Raw genomic sequence first — 17,635 nt, 5'->3', positions numbered from 1 at the left:
GTTATTGTTTGGAGAAAACATTTGGGGCCAGATGTAGGTAAATCCGATTTACCGACTTTTAAATACCGAGTCATACCGATTCGGTATTTAAAAGTCGGTAAACTGGAAGGAGGCAGATGTAGGTAAAAAATTACCGAATCTGTAAGAGTCGGTATTAACAGATTCTGTAAATACCGATTCTGTATTTCCCATTGATTCCTATGGGCCTTGAAGCCCATAGGAATCAATGTGAAATACAGATTCGGTATTTACAGAATCGGTAAATACCGAATCCTACAAGGGTGCAGGGGGTGCCACTTTGACACCCTCTAGCACCACAATTCTGGACTTGTGTGCAATATGGCACACAGACATGCCCTAAGGGCATGTCTGTGTGTCACAGTGCACAGGTGTGCATGCACAGATGTGCATGCACACCTGAAATCGGTATTTTACCACCCAATAGGATTGGGTGGTAAAATACCGATTTTTAAGGGCCTGTGGCACTCTAAGGAGTGCCACCTACATATGGTTTTTCCGAATCGGTAAATATACCGATTCGGTATTTTACCGATTCTGTAAATTTACCGATTCGGTAACTTTACAGAATCAGTAAAATATAGGCCCCCTACATCTGGAAACCCTAATACCGGTCGGTAACGGCCGAATTCGGCCGTTACCGACCGGTATTAGGGCTCCTACATCTGGCCCCAAATCTTCTAAGTCTTTAAAGAATTTGTCTACCATTGTAGGTGAAAGTTGGATTACCTCGTTAAGAAGATCAACCGCACATAGACGCCGTCAGCGTTAGTCACATTAGCAATGTTTGAATTGGAAGGTACCTGTGTGCCTGTTTCCTCTCATACCTCACCATCAACATTTTGCATCTGTGAGATCTCAATGAATGCCGTCATCAGAATGGGTAGCTGCTGGGGACAACACTGCGCATGGGCCTTTACCGGGTCCAGCAAAGTATCAACATCCGTTGGCATGACTGATGAGAGTGTGAGGCAGATGTCTAACACACATTCTTCTCCGCATAGCAGGCATCGTAGAACAGGTAAGATGCAATCTTGCCAAATTGGTCTGAATGATGGAAACCATGTGGTATTCAATTCTCTTAGACGAGGTAGTCCCAAAATGTGTACGATGGGCTCACGACACTTCATCGCCAGTAGAGTGTTTTCTACGGTGATCTGGGTTTCGGCTGTGGATTGGCTTGCCATATCAAAGCAGAAGAAGCAAAAATAGTATCCCTGCAGCAAGTCCCAAAATGAGAGGCAATCCGCCAAACACAGAGTGCACAAACTTTGGAAATACTCATAGGACTGCTTTAAAGGGTGCTAACAGTCCCGAAAAAACTGTCTTAAATACATGTACAATACCACTTGTATCAGACAGGTTTAAGATACGACTTAATATTTCTGAGAAATGTATAGGGCAATTTGTAGTTAAGAGGGCATGTATCTCCGCAGAAGTCCTTGCGAATTGCAGATCATACGTTTCTTTGGCCGATGTCAGTTGCACAGTTTGTTGCAAAAGAATGGCTTTCATTCTGCTTAAAGTATCAATTCACATCGAAGAGATGTTCAGTGAAGGCCATACCGGCGACTCCCGGTCTGTCTTGGTTTTAGGAAACAATACTTGTATACAGCAAGGGCCCGATGTAGGTAGGCCGTTACCGATCGGTAACGGCCGAAAATACCGAATTTTGGCCCTTACCGATCGGTAAACAGCCATTGAGATGTAGGGAACAAAAAAATATCAAATCGGAGTGAAAACCGAATCGGAATGAGTACCGAATGGAAAAGAATCCGATACGTACATACCGAAAATCGGATATGTAACGAATCAGTAAAACACCGAATCGGATGCAAACACCGATTCGGTCAATGTACCCAATCGGTAGACACACCGATTCGGAAAATAACCGATTCGGTCCATGTACCGATTCGGTAGTGACACCGAATCGGAAAATAACCGATTCGGTCCATGTACCGATTCGGTAGTGACACCGAATCGGAAATTATCCGAATCGGCCCATGTACCGATTCGGTAGACACACCAAATCGAAATGAAGCCGATTCGGTCCATGTACCGAATCGGTAGATAGACCGAATCGGACATGAGCCGAATCGGAGAACATACCGATTCGTATGATTCACCGATCGGGAAATTCCCCGATTCCGACAGATGGGGAGATGTAGGGAGGCACAGAAACACCGAAATCGGCTCAGAATCGGTAGAATTCACTCGGTATTTACCATGGATTACAATCAGGTGGTAACCAACTCCAACCCATATAAACAGCCCCAAAATGCATTGCAACTTGCAGGATGGCAGCTTTTTATGTCATTGCGAGGCGGCTACGGCTACAGCAGGAAGGACAGAGGGAATGGCTAAGAAATGAACAGGTCTACAGACAGAGGATAACCCTGTTCATGCTCACAGAGGCAGAGATCCTACAGAGATACAGGCTGGACTCTGACACCATACTTGAGCTCATCAGGGATCTCAAACCATTCTTGGACCACCACACCCCAAGGGCACACGCCATCCCAGCACACGTCCAGGTGCTATGCAGCCTACACCTGCTAGCGTCTGGCAGCTATCAAAGTGGAGTTGCGGCGGTAGGAGGGGTGAGCCAGAGCAGCCTGTCAAGGTTCTTCCACACATTCCTTGACGCCATGATAGACAGGATGGACCAATACATCTCTTTCCCTGCAACCCACGCAGAACTGCTACAAACTAAAGCTGACTTCTACCAGATGGCACAATTTCCCCAAATCATTGGTTGCATAGATGGCACGCACATTCCGATTTGCCCACCAGCGGACACAGAATACATATACCGCAATCGGAAGTCTACACACACCATCAACGTGCAGGTGATCTGCAATGCGAAGTGCACCATCACAGACCTGGTAGCAATATTTCCAGGGAGTACCCATGACTCCTATATTTTCCAACAGAGCGGCATCTATGCACGGCTGATGGCTGGCGAATTTGGTGAAGGATACCTCCTAGGTGAGACACATCATCAGACCCCCATAACACACAGTAGCTAGGTGGAATACATGTATGCATGTGTGTAATGTTACCCCTTTCTCTTCCAGGCGACAGTGCATATGCCCTCCGCTCATTCATACTCACCCCCTACCTCAACCCCTCCACACCCAGCCAAAGGAGGTATAACCGGGCCCACATACGCACAAGGAATGTCGTGGAACGGACCTTTGGCATCTGGAAAAGTAGATTCAGATGCCTGCACAAGAGTGGAGGTGCAAGGCAGTATACCCCCATCACCTGCTGCAAGATCATAGCTGTATGTGCAATGTTACACAACCTTGCGGTGAAGAAGAGCACTGAGGTGGAGTTGTCTGACTACGAGGACCATGACGACGACGAAGCTGTGCCACTGACACAGCCAGCTGGGGTGTGTACGCCAAGTGATGGCAGATACAGACGTGAGGAGATTACAGAAAACTATTTCTGAGTGAGTACAGATGCAAAGACAGCTAAATGGTAGTTGTGAAAAAACAATTTTAATACTGTTGCAACACAGTTACTGCACTGATGTGCAACAAAAAAAAAGGTGTAATGGCAAAGAAAACAAAAGTCCAAGGTCCAGGTTGCCTCACCCGCCCTTGCAAGGCTATTTCTTTGACCGCTTGGCAGACCCACTGGGGTGTCCCTCAGCCCCCTCTGAATGACCAGCGGCATCTGCGGAGCGCCTGGTGCTCCTGCGTGGCTCTGACGCAGCGCTGGCCGGGCTGCTGCGGCTGCTGCTGTCCCCAGCATCCCCCAGGTCCAGGGCAGGATTTGCGGCCGTGTTAGAGATGATCATGGCCTCCATTGCAGTCGTGATGCGGGCCATTCCCCTTGTTAACTCTGCAGTATTTTGTGTGAGGCTACACTCCATGTTGGCCCTGCGCTGGCAGAGTTGTGCCGTTGCCGCAGCAAGGCGGCTCATGGAGCGGTTCTGCACCCGGACATCCCGCCTGCGCACCAGCTCTTGCTCCTCCATTCTGCCACACAACTGGGTTATGGCAGTGGTTAGCCTGCCCAAACCTGCTGCTACCTCCTTGTTTGAATCCACGAAGGCCTGAAATCCTTTTACCATTTCTCCCATCTGCAGGTTGTGCTGCAGGAGCTGGCGTTGGCAGGCCATCATGGATTTCGCCTGCAGCCTTTGTATCTTTACCATCTTTCCTTCGAGGCCCAGGAAGACACTGCCCTCCTGTGCTGGTGCTGCAGTGGTGGGGATGGCACGGCGCCGGGTACTGCTGCTGCCGGCCTGCTGAGTGGGCTGGGGTGCCACTGGTGGGGGTGTGGTGCTGGCCGGGGCCTGTGCCCCTGCTCCCAGGACAGGTTGTACTGGTGCCACAGCCATGGTCGTGGCAGGAGCTGGTGTAGGTGGAAGGAGGTCCCTTGTGGGGGAGTTCTCTGGGGAGAACTGCAAGCGGGGTGTGCTTGGCATTTGTGGGGAGTGCAGTGCTTCAAAGTCTATCACCAGGTCTCCCTCCATACCAAGCCCTATGGTGTTTACGTCCTCCTCCTCCTCGGCAGCCTGGCTGGTGCTCGGCCCTGCGAGTGCAGTGTCAGATGGTGCTGCTGCCTCTGTTGACATTGTTTGTCCGCCTGATGGTGCCCCTAGGTACAAAGAAGCATTTGTAAATTGAGTGCCGATGTATTACAGTCAGTACAATTAAAGCATTCCACATGTCCTTGCATCTCCTTAGAATGTGTTCCACTGTTTCCTGTCTTGTGATTCTGCACTACCATAGTTTGCTAACTTCTGCTGACTACATGTACCATGATGCTTGTCTCTTGTATGTTGGTCACAGTACTGTGCTGGGGTTTGCCTATGCATTGTGTCTAATGGGGAGGTGTCTGGTAGGGTGTGTCATGATGCGCATGCTTCTTACCTGTAGCTGTAGCTCTGGCTGAGCTGTCCAGGGTCCCAATCCCGGTAACACTCTCCCTCTCAATGGTGGTGGAGACCATTTCCTCGAGGTCTGTGAGGGGTGGCGCCGGGTTCCTGCCTCCACCAGTGCCTCCAGCCTGCCTCTGGATCTCTGCCATCTTCCTTTTTGTGAGGCTGCGGATGTCATAGAATCGCTTCTTGAGCTCATCCAGGGACCTGGGGGTGACACCCACAGCATTCACCTTTTGGGCGATTTCGCTCCAGATCCTCCTCTTGGTGCTGTCTGGCACATTGAGGGACAGCTTTCCAAATAGCTGGCGTTGCACCCTCACCACCTCCTCAACCAACACCTGCAGCTCGGTGGTGCTGAACTTAGGCTTCCTCTTCTGGGAGGACTTCTGGCTCTCGCTCTGGTTTGCCATCTTCTTCAGTACAGTTCACAACCTCCTACTCCCACTGCTGCTAACTGTGAGTGTTCAGCTCAGGCTGGCTCTCCAGAAAGTTCTTAATTAGCTGCACCTGCCAGGGTTGCCACTCCCTGTTTGGGTGGGGGAGGGGGAGCCACCTCATTGGCTGAATCGGCTTTTGCCGAATCGGATTTTACCGAATCGGATATTACCGAATCGGTAAAAACCGATTCGGTATTATCCGAATCGGATTTTACCGATTCGGTTTCTTCAATGCATTCCTATGGGCTTTTTGGCCATGGGTGTGTTTTCATAGCTACGATTCTTTAATTGCCGAATCGGATTTTACCGACTCGGCAATTTCCGATTCGTTGGTAGCCGATTCGGCTATTTCCGATTCGGTGGTAGCCGATTCGGTACTTTCCGATTCGGTCCGTGCAGATTCGGAACGTACCGATTCACATTACCGATGCCGACCGAATCGGTATTATTTCGCCTTTTTTTTGCTACATCTCGTTTTCCGATTTCAGAATACCGATTCGGACCGCCTCGGTATTTTGAAATCGGAAAATCCCTTTTACCTACATCGGGCCCCAAGTGACCCTGACTGACACAGTTACGAGATAGGGTAAACCTGGCAACATGCCACAGCAGCTGTGATCGTTCAACATGAGGTAAGTTCCATTAGAAAGTTGTCCAAAAAGCTTATCAATCACTGCAGCTGGTGAACCTTGCAGGTGGCAGGATAAGTTGTTAGAGGAACCATTGCAGGCCCCGTGTAAATTAATACCCTGACAAAGGAGAGAACCGCTTAGTGCGTTTTCGCAATTTTTACCACTAAGAAACACTTCTTTCCCCCCACTCCAACATCTGTGTGTGTATGGTAATTCCTAGGATGTCTTGATGTATTCTTTACCCAACCTTTCATTTATCCCTGCTGGTATATGTTTTAAACAATACTGAAAATGTAAAATTGTAACAGGCAGAGTGATTGTTCTGTGTACTATCCATTCAATTGCTGTTTTTTCAGCGACTGTAAATGGCAATCTTTCCAGTTTTTCAATGCTCAGGACCGTATAGTCTGATCCCCTCTGTTCCAGTTTGATCTGTTTTTCAGTGAGATTGAATTCTAAAAACAGTGATGTAGTATTGATTAAACGCTAAGGCACATAGCCTGAACGTAGGTTTTGTAACGTCCAACCGAATAGCATGATAGAACATAATTGTGACTGACCATGTTGCAGCATGACCAAGTCCTGTTCCATGATGTCTATGGCAGAGGATAATATGCTGTCCAAAGAATATATCCTGGATGACAGAGTCGTTAACCCATTTCCAACTATAGAGAGAGATTTCTTGAAGTTAATACGATCAATTTCTTGTATTCGTTCTGCTGTCTCTGCTTACACGATCATCAATGCTTCATTATACAATGCATAGATGCCGGCGTATACAACATTTTTATGATGCAGTTTAGTAGAACCTTGCAATAAGTCCCTTAGATCAGCGCCATCTTTAAGTAAAGATAAGTGTTGTTTAACATCCTTGAGTGTCGATCTATGTAGCCATTCAAGGGACAGTTTCCCTACACTGTATGTTGTTAATATTCCTGGATGCTGTCTCTGAACATATCTTGGGTCTGGCCTAGTGATTGTGAACCCTTGTGTTTTATTCAGGAATATATCTTGACAGGTGTTTGTGCCTGTGGGCCAGATTAGCCAAAAAAGTACGTCCGGGAGATGTCCCAGGAACCTGATGCACTGCGTCTATCACTCACATGAGTGTTAACCTTACATGAACATGCGTTAGGAACAGTATTTCTCCAATCACTTTAACATTGTAGAACTGTGGTAAACAGAAATTAAAACATTCAATAGATTATGACAGGCATCAACATCATTGTTTAGTTGCTCAATAATTGTTTATTGAGTGTTCTTCTCTGAATTTGATGAATATTCACAAAGTCAAACATGAAGAAAACAAGTTCAGTTACACATTCCAATGCATTTCGGGCTACTGTCTGCCCTTCGTCGGGGGAATCTATGAAGTAATAATAATGTACATTACTACACAATTTGGGCAGTATATTCGCGGCTAAACAATCAAAGGGGGCAGGATTTGTGAAAATAGTGCTGCAAGGCGGTGCTTAGTGACTAACAGAACCCAAGTGATTAGCATCGTAGGTTTTTCGTGAGAAAAGCGCTTCAGAACACACGTGCAAAAAAGAACTTCTGAACACCCATGCAAAAAGAAGACAAAAACCAGTGTGACAGACGGACCTGGGGGAAAATGAACACACCAGGGTGCGAGAGTAACCATAGGTGAATATGGTGGGGATGATGCGTTAAGGGTGAGGCAAGGAAAGAACCTCTGAGTGGGGGTAAAAAAGGTCTAAGAATCGCGGTAATGGGAGCTTACTGTGTGATGACTAAGTAACGCTTAGTCGCCCATAATGGGTACGCCCCCCACCGCCCACTCTCACCTCGTAGCTGCTCCTCCCTCCCTCTCCGTCACAAAGGTGGCTGCTGCCGGACGATAGAGATAACTCTTGACCCGCCTCGGGCCAGGTCGCCTCCCCAGCCACCACACAGCTCCACCAGTCTGACGCCTCGCCACTGCCTCCCAGCACGAGTTTGCAGCCGCTGAGAGTGTTGCCCTGCCCGTAGCTGCGTGTAAAGTGTCTTGTTTTATTCTGCTTATCTTGTTACTTTTTGACTTGTGTTTTCTGCCACTGTCCAGACCTTCCTTTTCCGCCCCGATCGTCCCTCCCTTCTTTCTTCTGTATCCTTGGTTTTTCCCGCCGCTGCCTCCTGCGGCCACGTCCCCCCGCTGCCCCGCTCCCGCCTCCCAGCTGCTCCTCCCTTCCTCTCCGCCACAAAGGTGGCTGCTGGGGGCGTGGCTAGCAAGCCATCATGGCGGACGGAGGCTGTTAGAGCTCCGGTGCCGCCGGGGGAAAAACAAATCCTGAATGCCGTAACGGAGGGCCGTCCTGCGCCACCGAAGGTGGGACTCTGCCACTGGAGTCCCCCGCTCGACTCGACGGAGGTTTGGAGACTCCGGGAGCAGCAGCTGCCTGGCAAACCGCGAAGGATTATCTGCGGGCTAGCCCCACGCTGCGAGCCGGGGCCTCGAGTACGGATTGTGCCTGCTAAGGTGACGGGAGGCTGCCCTGAAGCGATCGGCTGGTGCGCCGCCCGCTTACTAGTGGAGCCCCGAGGGTGTGAGCTGAGACCACCCCCTGCCCCCCGACACCCCTGGTGCGAGATTCGGGGGGTCTGGAGGAGGGGGCTGGCGCATGGACGGGAGCCCTGCCTACCAGAACCCCGGAGCCAGACTGCACCGACGTCCATGACTGGAGCCCAGTAAGGCTACCACTGAGTGGGGGGCACACAGAGACACCGTGGACAGCGCTGCACTGACCCCGTCTGCTTTTCCCCACTTCCCTCCTCTCCCCCCTCCCTGCTGCCATTGCCACTACTGGAGAATCGCGAAGGCGGGATACTGCCAGAACCGACGGCCTAGGTCGGGCTGGGGATGCGGAGAGAGCAACTGGAACTACCCTATGTGAGGTGGGGATAGTGGATGGAGGAGAACCACCGGCCTAGAACTGCACTACGCCGGAGGGGTGCGGACACGGACGGTCGGCCCCGAACCCAGCGAAGACGCGGAAATGGCCCAGAGAGACGATGCGGGCGCGGAGGAAGCCGCCATTGATGCCATAGGCGAGGAGTATAGGATCGCCCACTCTGGGTCCAAGGAGACGGCGAAAAATGGTGCCCACCCTGCGAACTGGTCCCTGTCGCCCATTTGAAGTGGAAGAAGGTGAGAGTGACCTGCGACTTCCCAAGCAACAGTGCCCTACCTAGAACCCTGTCGATAGACCGACTACCTGTCGAAGTCTAGAAAGATCGCAGGACTGAGTCGGGAGACGGAGTGGGAGAAACACGAGCGGTGATAGGTACCTGCCCTGCGACGTAGCCCCAGCCACTGGGTGGGCCTCTGGACAACAACCATAGTACGGAAAGGTGCAAAGACCACGGATGGCAAGGAAGGAACATCTACGGGGCCTACTCTGGACGCGAGCCAGGGAGGTTCCACACCTCTAACACTGAACTCTACCCTCTCAGAAGACCAGCAGGGGAACAAACTGGATCTAATACTCAAAGAAATCAGGGACTCTAGGGCCGCAATGGAGACGCAAATGGGCACCCTTACCACTAATCTCTCACTGCTTAAAGCCGACCATGACAAACTGGCGGACAAAGTCAAAGACCAAGAGATGATACTGACAGACCTTACCCCGACGGTGGCGGAACACACCGAATCCATCCAACAAATCCAACACCAGGTGAAAACTCTTATGGAACGTGTGGAGGATGCAAAGGCCACAATCGACGCAACAACATACGCGTCATTGGACTTCCAGAACGCAGTGAGGGGCCCCATGCGACAGAATTCATGGAGCAGTGGTTCCGAGATAACGTAGCTGCAGAGGGACTATCACCGTTCTTCTGTGTGGAGAGGGCACACAGGATCCCCACTGCCCGACCGAGACCGGGACAGCCACCACGGCCACTGATTGTGAAGATTCTTAACTACAGAGATAGGGACACGCTGCTTAGACAGGCCCGGATGAAATCCATCATAGAGTACGAGAACAAACGTATCTCACTATACCCGGATTATACCAACCTGGTGCAGAAGCAGAGGTCCTCCTACTATGAGGTGAAAAAGAGACTCCAGAGAGCCAAACTCTGCTATGCCCTGTTGTTTCCTGCACGCCTCAAGGTGATCCACGACAATAAAACTCACTTCTTTGAAAGCCCCACGGACGTGGAAGAGTGGCTAGAAGTGATGGATATTGATGAGAACCAGGACCCAACCCAAGGTTCGACGTCCAGTTGATCCAAGGACGGATCGGATCATGCGGAGGACAGATCAGGTGCACGTAGCACAGAACCGAAATGGCGCAAACCTACTGCCCACCAACAGAAACAAGGACAGGAAGATGCTATAGCACTGTTGGGATCCTTCAGGGAGGAACGTGGAACAATAAATACGGACACTGAAGACAGCACTGTCCATTCGGACTCGGAAAACAGTATGGTGTTATTCCGGACTGTCACACCTAGAGCAGCGGATGACCTTTTGGACAATGCCCAAGAGTGACTCCTCACACGGACGGGACCTGGAACTCCAGGTCAACTTGGTATCCTTTTTCTTTTAGTATAACCTGAATGCACAGCCAAACCATGGTGGGAGAGGGGGATCCACAGACGGGGTACATGATATATAGTGATATGTTGACCCTTGAGGTAACCGAGGTGAGCTTTCTATCTATTGTCTCTGACATGAGGACCTCACGCACCCCACACTCCTGTGCCACACAGGGATATAGCACTGTATAAGTAGGACACATACCCCTCCTCCCAAAACGCGGCTACCAGTAATAGAGGATTGTATGCTACCTCTCCCGGCGGCGCTGTTGACCCGACGGCGCATACAAGTATGGCTCTTTGGACATGGCCCAAGCTTAGCCAACCCCCCAGAAGCGTATGCAACACAGATTGTTTGGTTATGTTTTACAGTTCCATGTTCGGCACAGCAGGGTTCCGAGGCTGTGCCTCCAGAGTTTGTGTTTGGGAAGGGGAGGGAATCGTCTCCTGGCTAGCACTGAAGATGTACACACTGCAATGTAAAATAATACTCACTGTAACACCTGAATCTGGATATGGCTGAAGAGAAAGGGAAATATAGGCTGGTTACCTGGAATGTGCGAGGATTAGGGGTGGTACAGAAGAGACATAGAGTACATGCCTTTTTGATTCGCCAGCGAGCACACATAGTATTCCTACAGGAATCCCTCCTAACACAGTCCGAGGCACACACGTTACGGAAAAAATGGAGGGGAACCGTCTTTTCCACTACATACTCTGCTTTCTCCAGGGGGGCCACGATATGGATGAGATACGGTACCCCTTTCGTGGAACTGGAGAGGAAGGTGGATGAATAAGGGCAATACATACTGGTAAAGGGCACACTAGACGGTATAATGGTGGTCTTGGGTAGCATCTACGCCCCGAACTTTGACCAGGTCAGATTCCTCACAACCGTCGGCCGGGCCTTGGCAGGCTGGATAGACATTCCCTGGATCCTGGGGGATGATTGGAACATGATACTAGATGTGGACCTGGACAGATCACACCCTCCCCTCCAGGCGACAGGGGTACACAAATTGTCTGACTCATTTAGGACATGGCTTCAGGAATGGAGCATGACAGATGTGTGGCGATCGCTACACCCAACACACAAAGAATACTCATACTACTCCCCATTGCATAACCTACATACCCGACTAGATAGATTCATCTGCACCAATTCCTTACTGACAAAGTGCACGTCCTCAGATTATCTTGCCAAAACCTTTTCGGATCATAGGCCGCAAACACTAGACCTACACTGGGGTAGGATACCCTCACCAGTCCCCACCTGGAGACTTAACCCCTCCCTACATGAAGACGGCCCGTTCCGCACACACCTTGCCGACACATTAACCAATTATTTCAGGGAAGACTGGGACTCCACGTCCTCGAACTTGGTAGTGTGGGATGCAATGAAGGCTGTGATAAGGGGAGCTACGATAGGTAGATTGGTGGGAGCAAGACAAGAAATTCATGGAAAACTCTGTGAAGTGGAGAACCGCCTGGAAGAGCTTGAGACCGAGGTGGGAATTGACCCAGAGCGCAAAGGCGACTTACAATTGTGTAACATTGAGCATGCAGAAATCCTAGAAACCTTAAGGGTTATAGATTATGGGGACTATCTGAGGCGACAGCAGGCGGAGGCGGATAGATCCGGTGCACTGCTAGCTCGTCTGATCCGAGATACCCCTGAGGTCCCAGTAATTACGAGCATCTGGGATGAAACAGGCAGACAGGTCAACACACAACTAGAAATCAACACTGTGTTCAAGACCCATCTAGAGGAACTCTATGCTCCTCCCCCTGTAGATACTAGAGATGACATGATAGACTTCCTAGGAGACTTGACAATTCCAACCCTAACCCAAGAGATTCAGACGGCCCTAGCCAGGCCCATAACGCAACTGGAAATAAAAGTACCTATCCACACACTTAACCGGGGTAAGACTCCGGGTATGGATGGATTGCCTGGGGAGTTTTACCAAACATACTCCGAAACACTGGCACCCGTCTTGGAAAAAATGTACAAAACTGTTTATGAAGTCGGCCATCTACCAGTCACGGCTATGCAGGCCTTAGTAATATCCATTCCGAAACCCGGCAGAGACACCCTTGATGTGAGCAACTATAGACCCCTCTCCATGCTCTCCTCGGAGTATAAAATCCTTAGCAAAGCTATCGCCTTACGAATACAAGCCCATCTCCCTGGCCTGATCCACACTGACCAATGTGGCTTCCTCCCAGAGAGGAGCACTTCTCAGACTCCACGCCCTCATGACGACCACCCCACAAGAACTGTCGCACGCTGGCTGCATAGCCCTAGATCTCCGACAGGCGTTTGATTCCCTGGCATAGGACTTTATGTTTGACGTTCTGAGCCGCTTCGGCTTCCCAGATGCCCTGATAAAATGGATTTGTCTACTATACACAAATCCAACGGCTAGAGCACGCACAGGCAGGTACACCTCAGACAGTTATGACGTCCACAGGGGCACCCGACAGGGATGCCCACTGTCGCCATTGTTGTTCGTACTTACATTAGAACCCCTAGCGATTGCACTCCGAAATAGGGCAGCGGAGACGGGCATACCAGTTTGGGACATCCATAACTTGCTCTCCATATACGCCGACCAACCACCAACCACCCGAACAAGAAAGCCGCCTGGTTCAACGAATAACTCCAGACCTCCAAACGAACATGCTGGAAGCTGGAGAAGAAATGGCTCCACGACGGAGAGGTGTGGCTCACTGGTTAGAGGCGGCAGACCTGGAAGCAGAGGTCAGCCCGGGACCAGGGTTCGATTCCCGACGCGGCAGGGTCTTGGGCCATGGTCAGCGGACTCGATACTTCTCGCCTCGGTGCCTACTCCAACCATGGGTCCCACTCAGCAACTCTGGGCAATAGCTTGCTTAATCTCTACTAACGGCCCCATCAGCGCCGGGGATGCTTGTCTTCACCTTGGAGATGCCCAGGAGGGACCATCTCACAAGGAAAGCCAGGATGAGTTCCCCAGCGGTATACAGCGCCGGGACGCCCCTTTGCTGGGCAGCTGTGCGCTTTACAAGTATACGACATTTAACATTTAACTGCACACCAGACAGCCACGCAGTCCACATGGAGGCCACCCGCAGACATCACCACCTCATCAGAACAGCCAAGAGATCGTCTTTCAAAGCCTAGCTGGAGAACAATGTATGTATGTATGTGTCTTGTAAAGCGCCCTGCTGCCCTGAAGCGTTGTGGCGCTGTAGACCGCTGGGGAACCCGTCCTGGCTATCCCTGTGAGATGGTCCCTACTGGGGATCTCCAAGGTGAAACCAGGCATCCCCGGCGAATGTGGGGGGCCGTTGTAGAGATGAGGCAAGCTAATGCCCAGAGTTGCCGAGTGTGATCCCTGTTTAGAGTAGGCACCGAGGCGAGAATTATCGAGTCCGCTGACCTTGGTCCACGACCCTGCCGATTCGGGAATTGAATCCTGGTCCCGGGCCGTTCTCTGCTTCCAGGTCTGCCGCCTCTAACCAGTGAGCCACACCACTCCAACGCACACAACAGCAAATAACTTTTCATCATAGTGAAGGAACTCTCCCCAGGGCCAACACCAAAGACAACCCCCCTGACAGTATCTGTGCAATTCACTGGCCATCTTTTTTCATTGCAAGATAGCCGACATCCACGACAGCTTCAACTCATCATCTGCCCGACCGCAATAGACCACTCCCCGAACGCCACCTACACCAACAAGCTGACCTCCTGGACCCACGTCAACGACGAAGAGACATGCAAGGTCATGAACTCCATCCACTCAGGATCCCCATCAGACCCCTGCCCGCACCACATTTTCAACAAAGTTGACGCAACAATTGCACCCCAGCTGCGAAAGATCATTAACATCTCCTTCAACACTACGGCATTCCCGGAAATCTGGAAGCACGCTGATATCAACGTCCTCCTCAAGAAGCCCAAGGCGGACCCCAAAGACCTCAAGAACTTCCGGCCCATCTCCCTGCTCCCCTTCCCGGTGAAGGTCATCGAGAAAATCGCCAACATGCAGCTGACCCACCACCTCGAGGACAACAGCATCTTAGACCCATCCCAGTCCGGATTCAGACGCAACCACAGCACCGAGACTGCCCTTATTGCCGCTACAGACGACATCAGGTGCCAGCTAGACAACAGCGAAACCTCAGCTCTCATCCTCCTGGACCTGTCAGCTACGTTCGACACGGTTTCCCAATGCACACTAAGAACACCCCTTCAAGAAGCTGGAATCCAGAAGAAGGCCCTGGACTGGACCACATCCTTCCTCTCCGGCAGAACCCAGAGAGTCCGACTCCCACCCTTCCGATCCGAAGCCACCGACATCATCTGCGGCGTACCCCAGGGCTCAGTCCGACCCTGTTCAATGTCTACATGGCCCCCCTCGCACAAGTGGCCTGCCAGCACAACCTGAACATCATCTCCTACGCTAACGACACCCAGCTCATCCTCTCCCTCACCAAGGTCCCGCAATCGCCAAAACCAATCTCCACGAGGGAATGAAGGCCGTCGCCGAGTGGATGAGGAGCAGCCATCTGAAACTGAACTCAGACAAGACAGAGGCCCCCTCTGCTTGGGATGACTCCTGGTGGCCGACGGCACTGGGAGCAGCTACAACACCTACGGACAACGCACACAACCTGGGATTCATCCTTGACTCCTCCCTCTCCATGTCGAAGCAGGTCAACGCCATATTGTGGAGAAGTGTGGCTCAATGGATAGAGCGGCAGACACTGATGGAGAGGTCTGGCCCGGGACTAGGGTTCAATTCCCACCTCAGACCTGATCATTCGCGCCTCAGTGCCTATTCTAATCATGGCTCCCACTCTGCAACTGTTGGCAATAGCTTGCTTAATCTCCACAACAGCCCCAACAGCGCTGAGATGCCTGGCCTCACCTTAGGGGTGTCCAGGAGTGGGCATTTCACAGGGAAAAGCCAGGAAGGGTTCCACAGCAGTATGCGTACAGCGCCAAGACGCCTCAAGGTATAAGTGCGCTATACAAGTACGAATTCATTTTTATTTTCATCTCCCCCTCCTGCTACAGCACGAAGACGCCTCAGGGTATAAGTGCGCTATACAAGTATGAATTCATTTTTATTTTCATCTCCTCCTCCTGCTACAACATCCTCCGCATGCTTTGCAGGATCTACAAGTGGATCCCGACCGAAACAAGAAAAACAGTGACCCAGGCCCTCACCAGCAGCAGGCTGGACTACAGCAACGCACTCTACGCCGGAATCCCAGCCAAACACCTGCGACGACTACATTGAATCCATAACACCTCAGCCCGACTGATCCTCAACGTCCCCCGCCACAGCCACATCTCCTCCCACCTAAGAGACCTGCACTGGCTCCCTGTCAACAAGAGGATCACGTTCAAACTCCTCACCCATGCACACAAAGCACTCCACAACACCGGACCAGCCTTCCTGAATAACAGATTCAACTTCTACCCGCCCGTCAACTCCGCTTAGCCAGCCTCGCCCTTGCCGCCGACCCGCGCATCCAACAAATGACCTCCGGCGGAAGATCCTTCTCCTTCCTCGCCGCCAGGACCTGGAACACCCTCCCCACCCGTCTACGGCAGACCCAAGACCTGCTCACCTTCAGAAGGCTCCTCAAGACCTAGCTCTTCGAGCAGTATCAGCACCACCCCCTTCCCAAGCGCCTTGAGACCCTCACAGGTGAGTAGCGCACTTTACAAATTCGCTGATTGATTGATTGAGGGTTTTTGTTCCAATACTGAAGTCTCACAATCGAGATCCGAAATTATCATTCTGGGTCTAAAAAGAACTTCATCTGGAGTGATACCCCCTAGAGAACTTCTTGGCAGATTGTTAAGACTAGGTTGGACACTTAATAGATATTTGACCCTGTCGCCCGAGCCTAATACCCTAGCTGTTATAGATTGCTTTATGTCCCGTTTTTTTCTCTCCACTACCAAGTTTCCCTCAGGATGGAATGTACTAGAGTACTGCAATGCAGCGCCAAATTTGGCCATGGCCTCTTTGTAAGCTCGAGAGCTAAATGCAGGACCCTGGTCAGAATGTAGCATGCCGACTGCGTATGTGCCTATAAAGACTCGCAAATCTTTTATAACAGTTCAAGCGTCAGCCGAGCGCTGAGGCCACATCTAAATGAATCTTGAACACGATTCCACTGCGACCATAACATATTGTAGTTACCATCCCTCTGCAAGGGACCGCAGTGATCTAGGTAAACGCAAGCTAATGGTTTATCTGAGATTAACAAGGGTGTCTGCGCAGGACGGTTTCACTGTAGAGACTTTCATCTTTTGGCAGATTTCACATTCCAAAACATAGTTTCTGGTTTGTTTCCTCATGCACGGCTACCAGTATCTCTGTTTTAATAATGATACTGTGGCGGAAACACCTTTGTGTGCAGAGGCGAGCCCTTCATGTGCTGCTAAAATTAGTCCTAATCTATGTTCCATGTTTGGAAATACTCTATCCCCTCTCCAGGTATTCGAGCAAACAGAACATTATTTGCATCAGTTATATATGAATATTTGAGTGGAAGGACTTTTGGTAATGTTTTACCACTGTCTTTGCTTGAAACATTGACAGCTTGCATTATTTCGCTGTCTATTTTCATTTTTGAACGAGTGATTGCAGCTATGGAAGCCGTTTGCACAGCTGCCTTCGCGGCTTCATCAGCCAATTAATTCCCTGCAACGTGAACGCCATCACGTTGATGACTCAGCGTATGTATCACGTGAGTGTTTTGTAGTCCTTGTTGTAACTGAACTACTTGTTTCCAAAGGAATTTATTGCTTGATAGTGCCACCTTTTGCATCTTTGTATCAGTTTTGAATCCAGTTCTGCAAGTATTCATTGTACGATTGAACACAATAATACGAATCGCACACTATGAGTGTGGGGAATTTGCGGTCCGTATTTTCAAGTGCGATAATGAATGCTTGTAGTTCAGCTCGCTGATCTGTACAATCTCCTAGAGATTGAGTTTTAGTGATCATTGGTCGGAATTTCCATTGCGCCAACGACCTTTGACAATTGCGCACACAGCACTATAGGCTTGTTTACCCTCCGTAGCGGGTTGGG

The 17,635-nt window shown here is 50.6% G+C and overlaps 2 protein-coding genes across 2 annotated transcripts in view; one reads left to right on the top strand and one right to left on the bottom strand.

Annotated features, from left to right (window-relative positions):
* LOC147751412 (transient receptor potential cation channel subfamily A member 1-like) overlaps positions 1 to 17,635 on the top strand; it is a 978,460-nt gene that overhangs the window by 325,738 nt on the left and 635,087 nt on the right. The window lies entirely within an intron of this gene.
* Positions 3,635 to 5,106, bottom strand: LOC147751413 (uncharacterized). Its single transcript, XM_086938466.1, has 2 exons — positions 4,908 to 5,106; positions 3,635 to 4,632 (listed from the first exon to the last, which is right to left on the bottom strand). The coding sequence occupies exons 1-2, from the start codon at positions 5,062 to 5,064 to the stop codon at positions 3,635 to 3,637; spliced, it is 1,155 nt and encodes a 384-aa protein (XP_086794592.1). The 5' UTR covers positions 5,065 to 5,106.

The sequence above is a fragment of the Lissotriton vulgaris genome, chromosome 1_1, assembly GCF_964263255.1.
Source record: "Lissotriton vulgaris chromosome 1_1, aLisVul1.2, whole genome shotgun sequence".
In the NCBI taxonomy this organism is placed as follows: Eukaryota; Metazoa; Chordata; class Amphibia; order Caudata; family Salamandridae; genus Lissotriton; species Lissotriton vulgaris.
The sequence above is the reverse complement of the archived record's forward strand: the minus strand, read 5'-3'. Positions and strand labels throughout refer to the sequence as shown.

What these genes read in the sequence shown, in the direction of transcription:
- LOC147751413 (XM_086938466.1), bottom strand. Translation starts at nt 5,064, where the DNA reads ATGGCAGAGATCCAGAGGCAGGCTGGAGGCACTGGTGGAGGCAGGAAC. An exon ending in AGCCAGAGCTACAGCTACAG is followed by an intron (nt 4,633 to 4,907) that starts GTAAGAAGCATG and finishes CTTTGTACCTAG; the next exon opens with GGGCACCATCAGGCGGACAA.